A 12,529-nucleotide genomic window follows, 5' to 3' on the forward strand; every position below is an offset into this window, starting at 1 on the left:
AAGATGTATCGTGGTTCACCCCAAGGTTTGGGCTACGTCCACACTGATATTGTATTTATCTGAGAGGTGAGGGAGAGAATGTGAGAGCCTCTGAGGCTTTGAGAGGGGGTGAAAGGGCCTAGGAATTGGCCTATCCTAATTGTGAGGGTAAGGAGTCCTTTTATAAAATAAGGGCTCCTTACTTATTACATATTTGCCCCTTCCTTTATTACATAATTACATTTAAGTCCTCCAAGTATTTGTACGAGATCTAAATACGGAGGCCCTAAGTATGGTATAAACATATATAACTGAGAGCCGAGAAGTATAATTGTGTTGCAAAACTTCTGAATTTTATGAATGAAAGTGAATGTGTGTGAATATTGTATGTGTGAGAAATGTATTTATGATGCATGGCTTTAAATAGCAAGCTGTGGGGATTAGAGAAATTGTTCCGACTGAAGTGAATACGAACAAAGCATACTGGACTTGGGGGGACGATGCAGATGTTGTGATTCCTAAAAACCTGACTCTTGACACAAATGATATCGGCAAGTTGAAAATGCAGTTTAAGGAGTTGAAGGTGTCATTTGTGTGGTTGGCCCACGAGAAGGAGATATGAGACAAGAATTTGGTGAAGAAAGTGGAAGAGCTGTCGAAGATGGTGGAGGATTAAAGAGAGTAGTGAAGGAAGAACTTGTCGAGGAGAATACCGAGGAAGAAGATGAAGGAAAAAAAAAAGTAAGAGAAAAAGTTAAAGAGGAATGAGAAGATGAAGAAGAGGGAGAAGAAGAAGAAGAAGAAGATGTAGAAGCAAAAGAAGAAGAGGCAAAAGAAGAGGTTTGAGATAAATATAAGGAAAAGGAAGAAGACCATGGTTGTCAAATTGGCTTGTAATGTACAATATGTTATGTAAGAAGAAGAAAAAGCAAAAGAATGAGAAGATAAGGGTGGGGAAAAAATGGGGGATGAAAAAAAAAAGGAATAAGATTACTCTGCCTCTCTTTAGCGAACAAAAACACCCCCAATGAATGAAAAAAATAAATTAAAGGCATAAGATTACACTACCTCTTTCTAGTGACAAAAACACCCCCAGTGAAGAAAAAAACTTCAAGGTATAAGATTACTCTACCCCCTCTCTTTGTTTCCCGCTTCAACACGCGAAAGTATCATTCAGCTGCCCGCCTTCAACTTTCTCTCGAATAGATACATACCTACCGATTTTTTTAAAAATGTTTTAATTACACCGGGTTACAACAACTCGGTCCAACACATGAAACCGGGTCATAAATGACCCATCACTTATTCAAAATGGTACTCGACATCATTTCAAAATTTCTGCAATTTAAATTGTCCCCCATCAATAGTTTCCATCATAAAGTTGCCTTCTCATCCCAAAACTCTCCATCTCCTACCAGCCCTCAAACATCATTATAGTCGAAAAGTTTCATATTGTTGAAAACATTCCTTGCCATTTGAAACCCAGTCGTAGTTTTGTTGTGCTTCTTGTCACTGGCCTGACTGCAATTTGACATAAAAATTTAAGAATTTAGGCAAGTTTGGTTGAAGGGTGAACCGTCGGTTCCACAGACAGTATGTGGTGCTTTCTTAATTTGAGTTAGGTTAAGAGTCGTGGCTTCCCAAAAAGTCGACATCATAGTTCATTGCTCAATCTAGATTTCAAATTTGGTGAGTTTGGAAATATCGAACCCTACAAATAAATTTGGTTATTTATGTTAATGTGATTAATTATGGAAGTTGGTTAATGAAATTAGTTCAATTTGGGATCAGGGTTGATGAAATTATTTGAAAGTATTGGATATTTATGTAATGTTAGGAAAATTTTTGTGGGATATGGGTTATGAAATGTCATTAACAGGTTGTGTGTAAAGGGTAGGTCGTTCTATTTTTGTTTTCTTTTAGTTATATTGTTCAGTTGTGAATGATTTATGTTGATGAAATCCATTGTTAACCACATGAATTAAGTTTGGTGTTTTTCCTTTACCCTTATGGGTAATGGTAGGGTAGTTGGACCTTCAAAATTTATGTGTCTAAACCTTGTCAGAGATCTTTGACAAAGTTATCTGTGGTACCCGAGGAGATGATGTTGCGTGTGGGGATTGTCGACATATTTTACTGAGGAAAATCTGTTTCTCAAAATCCGGAGAGTGGTGCCTCTTCGATTTTTGAACAAACGGCCCTGCTACCCTTTCTTTTATAGGGGCACCAATTGTGTGCAAGAAGTACATTAAGAGAGTTATTGCTTGTAGGAATTTTCCCCTTGTTTTTGTACTTCAGAGATTTATTGGACCTCATTTCTCCTTCATCATTTCTGAAATTATCTGGCCCATCCGACCGTCGTTTTGACTTGAACTTTGGTGAAGAGGCAGCCATGCCTCCTCAAGACAACATATGACGCCCATCATTCTTATCCCTTACTGGTCCTCTTACCGTTGGAGACTCTGTGATGAAAAATGATATGACCGTTGCGGTGGTAGCCAGGAACCTTCTCACTCCTAAAGATAACAGACTACTTTCCAAATGATCTGATGAGTTGGCTATTAAAGATTCTCTGGCTCTTAGTGTTCAGTGTGCAGGTTTTGTGTCTAATATGGCCCAACGCCTATTTGTTCGAACCCGTCAAGTTGAATCATTGGTGGCTGAAGTGATAAGTCTCAAACAGGATATTAGAGGTCTTAAGCATTAGAATAAACAGTTGCACAGGCTCGCATTTGACTATGCTACAAACATGAAGAGGAAGCTTGACCAACTGCAGGAATCTGATGGTCAGATTTTACTTGATCATCAGAGGTTTGTGGGTTTGTTCCAAAGGCATTGATTGCCTTCGTCTTCTGGGGATGTACCGCGTAATGAAACTCCAAATGATTAACCTCTGGTGCCTCATCCTTCTAGGGTTCTGCCCATTACTGAGGCTCCGAATGATCACCCTCCGGTGCCTTTTATTTCTGGGGCTTTGTCGACTATTGAGACTTCTTCTGAGTAACCTTTGTGAAGGCTCCCTCTTGTTTGTTAGTTTTGATTCATGTATATGTACATATTTGTAACTTATCGGAGATTGATGTGAAAATTAACTTGACACACAAATTAAACCCTATGGATGACAATTGTAGTATATGAGCAAATAGGGATCGTTCTAACCGGGGATTAACTAGGGATGCTAATCAATGTAAAACTGACTCAAGAACATAAAAATATAATGTAGAACACTAAACTAGACTCAATTAATGCAAAACTAGGGTTTAAAACACCTAAACAAACTAAAAACTCAAAACAGCAACTAGAAGGCTCAAAACTGCCTAAAAACCACTTTCTGGGCAGTTTTGAGCACCTACACTACTTTGGACGAATTTGGACTATGACTTGACTCAAAACACTTAGAAACACAACTAAATGGATTTCTAACTAATCTAACACTTTAAAATAGATGGGGGAATGATTTTGACGAAATTAAAACTTTAAAACTCAAACTTTAAAAACAAATGTAAAGCAAAACAGATTGTGATTAAATAGAATGGTGAGAAGCTAGTTAGAGGGTTCCTTATCCACACATGAACATATGCATACAACTCAATCTCCAATTACTCTTTCAACAAACCATGAATGACAATGCCCCAAATTAACTAGATTGCACCAATTAATTCTCAGATTTCCCTAGATTCATTGAATTGAATGGAATACGCATTACAACCAAATTATTCTTATCAAGGACCCTAACTATGGAATACGCATGATAGAGACACATATCAAAGATCATTAAGTTCAATGGACATCATAAGCATTGACGAGGCATTCATAACTATGGGATACGCATGTTACTCTTGCCTAGGATTTACTTAACACAATCGTGACTAGCGACTTTCACTACTTATGAATATAAGTTAATAACGATTAGGTGAAATTCCCTTATACCCTAGCATCAAGTTTAAGCATGCAAATTAAGTGTCGACCCTCAACCCACATACATAAACAAGTTATCAATCAAATAGATAAGTAAATCACATTCACAATTTCTGAAATCATAATTGGAAGAAATCAAATCATATAAAACATATGTCCATGGCTTCAAATTCACCTCTAACTAAAAAGAAATTAGTTCCACATGTCTAACATAATTGAACAACAATTTAAATTAAACATGAAAACAGAAACAAAGAAAGAAAGAACTCCAAACACTCCACTAATGGCAGATTGCATGTGCAAGGCTTCTCCTTCCTTTGGACTGCACGGCACTCCTTCTTTCTCCTCCTTTAGTGGCTGCACAAGGTGGATGAATGGTTATGGAAGGATGTAGGAATGGTTTGGGGAAGAGGATGGTGCGGCAAGGTTGAATTTGGGCAGAAAGTTGGGAGTTTGGGGATGGAAGGCTGCGGCAAGGTGGGAAATAGGGTTTTGGACGAATTTCTGAATATGGAGAGGGTATGTTCGGCCAAAGGGTTTAAAGGAGTATATATAGGCACTTCAAACCCTAGCAATCAGATTAGGGTTAGAGATGGGCCTTCTAGAATGCCTTGCAAGGCAAGGAAATCAGGTATTTTGGGGCCCTAGGTGCGGCAGAGATTAGGGAAATCAGATTTGGAAATGGGCTAGGGTTTAGGTGCGGCATTAAGTGAGGATCCAAGATGAATTGGGCTAGGAGGATGCGGCCTTGTCCAAGAGGTAGGGATGGGTCGTCTAGAAGCCCAAAGCCAAGAATAGAAACTCTCGAAAATGGAAACCTCCAAGAATAGAAACTTCCAACTTTAGAAACTTTAGTTGCCAATTCCGACTTCTTTGTTCTTCACTTTCATTTCTTCATTTCTTACGCTCCCTTGACCTTCAAACTCGTCCATTCCTTGTTCCAAGCATGTACTTTTCAATCCAAGCTCACTTTTGCTCTAAAATGCTCCATTTTGCCATCTTTTATGTCATATGCCCTTTGAACCTGAAAACACATGAAAGTAGCTCAAAAGACTACTTTAACTAAGAAAACATAACGAAAATGCATAAGAACTAGCTAACTAAGGCGCATAAATATGCTCCTATCAAATTCCCCCACACTTAGCTTTTGCTAGTCCTCGAGCAAAACAAAGAAACAAAAGAAAAACAAAACGAAACAAAACAAACAAAAACAACCTAAACCTTCCAACGTTTGCCTCAGGGATTTCCAATGCACATGACATATTAAAAATCATCATTCCCACAGATTTTAGCCATCTTTACACTTAAGCACATACTTAATTATAGTTACCACGTACTAGTTCGCATTTAACCAAGTAAAACATGATTTTGAATGTAGTAACATGCCTTAGAGAATTTGCTCAAATCCTCACTAGATATGCACTCAATTTTCACACAGATTTTCTGACTACACACCCTATACTAGTTATATGTGAGAAGATTGATGTAAATATGAAAACGAATGCTCACATATGTTATAACAAGGAAAGCTTTTTCTGAATTTAATAAGCATGTATATGATCTCATGAAAGGAATGCTACTACTTAGACGCGAGAACCAGTGACACCATATGCTCATACCAATCCCAAACTCCACAAATTGAAATACACAACACTCAAGATAGAAGTTAAGGGTTGTAACGGGGCTTGGGGTATTGGCTAACAAAGAAAGGTGAAGGGTAAACAAACGTTCTTAAAACAATAGTAAGCAAAGCAATGAAATTGACACTTAGAATTCACTTTTGAATGCACAACTCAACTTTTAAACTCAAAGGGGAAATTCATGCAACACTTAGGGTCAAATTCACTGTTTTGGACCCATTCTTCAACAACCAACACCTTAGAGCTCATTTTCATGCTCTTTCAACTCTTTTTCACACTTTTCACATTTTTTTTTCTTTTCTTTTCTTTTCTACCCCATGCCTCATTTAAGACTTTGGCACACAATACACAAGGCTCACTTTCCCCCACACTTGTTTTCTGCACACCCTTGATCAAAAGGAATTCATTTTAAGTCATGCTTACTATGCTTTAAGAACAAGGGTATGGATGGTCCTAATCTAGGCTAGGTAAGGATAACGTGGGTTAACAAACAATATAGGCTAAACAAGGCTCAACGGGGCTAAAACCTACAAAAACAAATGTATGGAATGAAGGCTTTTTGGCTATGGTGGTAACTACTAAACAACTTCATCTTGAATACGTGTTATGCAATTCAATGAAATGTTTTGAATGAAATTGGCATGAGTTCTAGCATTTGGAACTAAAGTGATGAAACGCATTCTAAGTAACAACCAAGCAAAGAATAATGAGATCATGCAACGACTTTAGAAAACAAGAATGCACAGATTTTAACTCTCCAAATAATGTTTAGGCTCAAGTCTCACAAGGTTGTAGCGTTAGTTTGAGTTCCTTCCTTCAAGCATGTTACAAAAACTAATTTTTTTTCCTTTATGATTACATGTGAATTCATAAGTTATAACCACAACCAAGCATAAACCAAGAGTAAATCAAACTTTCATCCATGTTTATAACTCTCTTTAACAGTCATGCAATTAAAAACCGAATCCTCATCATTGTGTTGGAAGGGACCCTAAGACACAAACAACCACAAAAACAACTCTTTTTGGGTTTTTTTTTAAAACAAATTTTCAAATTTTTATGGGATTTTCGGATTTTTGAATCAACACACATTAAAACACACCAAAACAGCTTAAAAACACCTAAAAACAGCAAGAAACAACATTGGGAAGTATGAGTGAGAAAACCCTACGAATTTGCATCAAAACACTTTGGTTACCCCCCCACACTGAAACCAAACATTGTCCTCAATGTTTCAAGCATAGACTCACACAAAAACACATAAACAAACAAACCAATACTAACAAACTAAACATGGCAGAAACGAAAGAAACAACAAAGAGAAGGGTTTAGAAACGCAAATCTGGAATTCGAGTGCTCTCTAGGTCTTCCTTTGTCAAATGCATGGGTTGCCTCCCACGAAGCGCTTGCTTTAACGTCTTCCAGCCGGACGGTACCTCCGTTTAAGCTTGACTATGTGCCACGGCATGGAGGGGTACCTCCTCCACGACATGCTCCTCAAACATCTCGTAATAGGGCTTCAATCGATGCCCATTCACTTTGAATTCTTGTTGCGTCCTTGCACTCTTGATTTGCACTGCACCATGAGGGAAAACATTAGTGACAATAAAAGGACCAACCCATTTGGAACGCAACTTACCCGGAAACAACCGAAGGCGAGAATTGAACAACAACACTTTCTGTCCAATAGAGAACGTCTTGGCACGAATCATCTTGTCATGGAATGCCTTCGTCTTCTCCTTGTAAATCCGGGCATTCTCATAAGCTTCATGTCGGATTTCCTCAAGCTCACACAATTGGAGCTTCCTATGTAAACCTGCGGCATCAAGGTCCATGTTAAACGTTTTGACGGCCCAGTGTGCACGATGCTCTAACTCGACGGGAAGATGGCATGGCTTCCCATAGATGAGCCGAAAAGGTGACATCCCAATGGGGGTTTTGTAGGCAGTGCGATACGCCCACAATGCATCGTTTAAGCGCAAACTCCAATCCTTCCTCGTAGGCCCCACGGTCTTCTCAATAATTTGCTTGATTTCCCTATTCGAAACCTCGGCTTGCCCGCTCGTTTGAGGATGATAAGGTGTGGCCACCTTATGCGTGACATTGTATTTCTTGAGCAACGCCTCGATGGTTCGATTACAAAAATGGGAACCTCCATCACTGATGAGCACGCGTGGCATTCCGAACCTTGCAAAAATGTTAGTTTTCACAAAATCTACAACCACTCGAGAATCGTTAGTTCGGGTGGCTTTTGCTTCCACCCACTTCGACACATAATCCACAGCAAGTAATATATAAAGAAATCCATGTGACGAAGGAAAGGGACCCATAAAATCAATACCCCAAACATCAAATATTTCAACACTAAAAATGGGGGTTTGCGGCATTTGTTGTTTAGGACCTATATTGCCCGTTCTTTGGCATCTATCACAAGACATGCAAAATGTTCTAGCATCCCTAAAGATGGTAGGCCAATAGAAACCACATTCTAATACCTTAAGTGCTGTTCTATTAGTGCCAAAGTGTCCCCCACAAGCATAAGTGTGACAAAATGTTAGAATAGCATTAAACTCAGAATCGTGCACACACCTACGTATAACTTGGTCAGGGCAATATTTCCATAAATACGGGTCATCCCACACATAAAACCGTGCCTCTTTCTTCAATTTATCACCTTGGTGTTTAAGTAATTCCCTAGGAACATGTTTAGACACCAAATAATTCACCAAATCAGCATACCACGGTTCACTTACCTTGACGGACATCAGTTGCTCATCTGGGAATGTCTCCATGATAGGTACGGCATCCTCCTCATGTACCATACGGCTCAAGTGGTCAGCCACCACGTTTTCACTTCCCTTCTTGTCCCGGATTTCGATATCGAACTCTTGGAGAAGAAGCATCCAACGAATGAGTCGTGGTTTGGCCTCCTTCTTGGTGAACAAATACTTCAATGCTGCATGGTCAGTATAAATAATAACTTTAGTACCAAGCAAATAAGAACGGAATTTATCTAAAGCAAATACAACAGCTAGAAGTTCTTTTTCAGTGGTGGAATAATTCAATTGTGCATCATTTAAAGTCCGAGAGGCATAATAGATAGCATGCGGCCTCTTGTGCTTCCTTTGCCCCAAAACAGCTCCTAATGCATAATCGGAAGCGTCGCACATAAGCTCAAAAGGAAGGCTCCAATCCGGTGGAATTATGATAGGGGCCGAAGTTAGCATGTCCTTTAGGTGATTGAACGCCTTCTCACACTCCTTGTTGAAGTCGAACGCCACATCTTTCTGGAGGAGACGGCAAAGAGGGTTTGAGATCTTGGAGAAGTCCTTGATAAATCGCCTATAAAATCCTGCATGACCAAGAAACGAACGAACCTCTCGAACCGAAGTAGGAGAGGGTAAGTAGCGTACAAGATCTATTTTCGATTTATCCACTTCAATTCCTCTTTCTGAAACAATATGCCCTAGAACTATGCCTTGTCTAACCATAAAATGACATTTTTCCCAATTAAGCACTAGGTTAGTTTCTACACATCGTTTCAAAATTAGTGTGAGATTTTCCAAACATCCATCAAATGAATCACCAAACACACTGAAATCATCCATAAATACCTCAATAATCTTTTCCACAAAATCTGAAAAGATACTCACCATACACCTTTGAAATGTGGCCGGAGCATTGCATAACCCAAAAGGCATGCGACGATAAGCAAAAGTACCAAAGGGGCATGTGAAAGTTGTCTTTTTTTTGGTCATCCGGCGCTATGACAATCTGATTATATCCAGAATAACCATCAAGGAAACAATAAAAAGAATGACCGGCTAACCTTTCAAGCATTTGATCAATGAATGGCAAAGGGAAGTGGTCCTTCCTTGTGGTGGCGTTGAGCTTCCTATAATCAATGCACACTCGCCAACCTGTTTGGATACGGGTTGGCACAAGCTCATTCTCGGCATTCTTCACCACGGTCACTCCGGACTTCTTTGGAACACATTGCACCGGTGACACCCAACGACTATCAGAGATCGGATAAATCACTCCACAATCAAGAAGTTTGATAATCTCCTTTTTCACAACTTCCATCATTGGAGGGTTGAGACGGCGCTGAGCCTCTCGAGTTGGTTTAGCCCCCTCCTCTAGAAGTATGCGATGCATGCACGTAGTTGGGCTAATTCCCCTAATATCGGCCAAAGTCCACCCAATGGCCGTCTTGTGCTCTTTCAACACTCGGATCAACTTCTCCTCCTCTAGGGCCGTGAGTGATGAGGAGACAATGACGGGCAATGTCTCGTTGTCTCCCAGAAAGACGTACTTTAAATGATCGGGTAACGGTTTAAGCTCAAGTACGGGTGCCTGAATCACTGAGGGTAACATCTTATTAGTGGAAACTGGAATTGAAATTGGGTTAGAAGGCTTACCATGGTGTTGAGGGAGTGACTCAAGGGCAGCCACTATCTCGGCCTCATCCTCACTTCTAGGCACGGCAACACCATTTTTGTGCCCAATTCCTTGTGCAATTGTCGTTTCAAGTGTATCCCTCTCCAAACAATCGAGGAAATCCTGCGCCAAATCATCAATTATATCAATAGAAAAGCAAGAATGATCGTCCTTAGGAAATTTAATACTTTCAGAAAGATTAAAATCAATGACTTCCCCATCAAATTCCATCGTTAAAGTTCCTTTAAACACATCTATCTTGGTGCGGGCTGTTTTCATGAAGGGCCTCCCTAATAGAATCGGCAATGGGGTGGAATGGGGTGAATCCTCCATGTCAAGCACGTAGAAATCCGCTGGAAAAATCAAGTTACCAACCTGCACCAAAACATCTTCCAAAACACCCTTTGGATATGCATTAGAACGATCGGCTAATTGAATTATCACACCATCATTTTTAAGCTCACCTAAGTTCATAGATGCATAAATCGAGTATGGCATGACATTAATCGAAGCCCCTAAGTCTAACATGCATTGTTCAAACTTAGTATTACCAATAACGCACGGAATTGTAAAACTACCCGGATCTTTGCATTTAGGGGGTAATTTCCTTTGTAACACAGCAGAGACGTTTTCACTTACTTGGACCACCTCTTTGTTCGAAATCCTTCTCCTTGTTGTACAAAGTTCTTTTAAGAACTTAGCATATCTCGGGACTTGCTTAATCGCATCAAGGAGCGGGATATTGACTTGAACTTTCCGAAAGGTCTCTAGAATGTCCTTCTCGGCTTCTTCCTTCTTTGATTGCCTAAACCTGCCAGGAAAGGGCACATTTAGTGGAATAGAACTAGAAAAAGTCGAATTGGGACTTACCTTGGTGGTTGGGGACGGTTTAGGAGGACTAGGTGGTGGCGGCAAGGTTTGGTCATCCTTGGCCGTGGCTTTTGCTCTTTGTGCCTCCTCTTTCAGCATCTTGTCCTCCTCGTCTTGACTTGATTTGGATGTATTTGAGTCCGCTCCAACCTGTTTACCACTTCTCAACATGATGGCCTTAGCGGTTTCAAATCCTCCCTTCGGGTTCACAACGGTTGAACTAGGCAATCTACCTTGCTCTCTAATTTGCCCCATAAACTCGGCAATTTGACCCATTTGCTTCTCCAAATTATCCACCCGTTTGTCTTGGATTTGTCTCTCCTTATTTTGAGTTTGTACTTCCTGCGTCAAAGTAGTAAGTAACTTAACAACTTGATCATTATCCAAAGACGTACCTGAGGTTGGTGGGGCGGTTTGCACTTGGTTTTGATTGGGGACAAATGGCTTTGTATAAAAGCCCGGTGGTTGCTGCCTAAATCCTCCTTGTTGTTGGGGTTGTTGAGGATCCCGCCATTTGAAATTCGGATGGTCCCTCCACCCCGGATTGTAGGAATTAGAGTATGGATCATGGCGTGGTTGATTTTGGTTCCCAAAACCCACGGCATTGGCAGCTTCCCAACCCCCATTCTCAATCAATTGAGGGCATTGATCATTGGCATGTCCTTGCATCGAGCACACGCCACACACACTTGGTCCATGAATCTTCATTCCCTCGGCTAACTGAGAAACAATAGAAGTAAGGTTAGCTAATTGGGATTGAATCTCGGGCATAGAACTTACCTCATTCACTTGTGGCCGTGGGGGGTCCCTTTGTCCAACACCTTCGTATTGTTGTGCATTATGTGCTCGGTTGGCAATTAGAACTTTTGCAGCCCCCGGAGTCTTATCCACCAACGCTCCTCCCGCCGAGGCATCAAGCATTTGGCGTTCCATGGGAAGGAGTCCTTCGTAGAAATATTGAATGAGTAGCTCCTCCTTCATTTGATGCTGTGGACAAGAAGCAACAAGTGATTTAAAACGTTCATAATAAGAAGGAAACGATTCACCTGGGTTTTGTTGGATGCCACTAATCCGTTTCCTCAAGAGAATGACTCTTGAAGTTGGGAAAAACTTCTCCAAGAACGCTCTTTTCATACTATCCCAAGATGTAACCGTTCCGGGTGCTAACTCGTAAAGCCAATCTTTCGCCTTTTCCAAAAGTGAGAATGGAAAGGCCTTCATCATCAGAATACTCCCGTCAACATTGATGGGTGTCATGCTCGAACAAACAACCTCGAACTCCTTGAGATGCTTGTTGGGATCTTCCATGGAAAGCCCATGGTATTTCGGAATGTGGTGCAACAAGCTTGACTTCAACTCAAATTCGTCGGTCTTGCCTTGGGCAGCCGCGGGGTATTGAATGCATAATGGTGCGGCATTGGTCAACCCCGAGGCCGAAAGCTCTTTGATGGTCCGATTATCCGCGGCCATAACTTCTTCTTCCTCTTCTTCAAACTCAGATTCGGCCTCTGAACTTGAACTAGGTTCACTAGGTTCGGGATGCCTCCTCTTTCTTCTCAAATCACGTTCAAAATCGTCGTTAAAGTCCAAGATGTTTGCATGCACAGTTTGAGAACTCCGCGTCATGCACTAGTACCTACACCAAGAAAACAAAACAAAATCAGAAAACTAGGTAAATTAAA

At 40.6% G+C, this 12,529-nt stretch overlaps 1 protein-coding gene across 1 annotated transcript; it reads right to left on the reverse strand.

The window, feature by feature from the left end:
* Positions 1-1,400: 1,400 nt before the first annotated feature.
* LOC126592126 (uncharacterized) lies at positions 1,401-12,323 on the reverse strand. Its single transcript, XM_050257880.1, has 4 exons — positions 11,394-12,323; positions 11,081-11,088; positions 9,303-10,965; positions 1,401-1,496 (listed from the first exon to the last, which is right to left on the reverse strand). Exons 1-4 carry the CDS (start codon positions 12,315-12,317, stop codon positions 1,401-1,403), a joined length of 2,691 nt encoding a protein of 896 aa, XP_050113837.1. The 5' UTR covers positions 12,318-12,323.
* Between the last annotated feature and the right edge of the window lie 206 nt (positions 12,324-12,529).

This window comes from Malus sylvestris, chromosome 12 (genome assembly GCF_916048215.2).
Source record: "Malus sylvestris chromosome 12, drMalSylv7.2, whole genome shotgun sequence".
Taxonomy (NCBI): domain Eukaryota; kingdom Viridiplantae; phylum Streptophyta; class Magnoliopsida; order Rosales; family Rosaceae; genus Malus; species Malus sylvestris.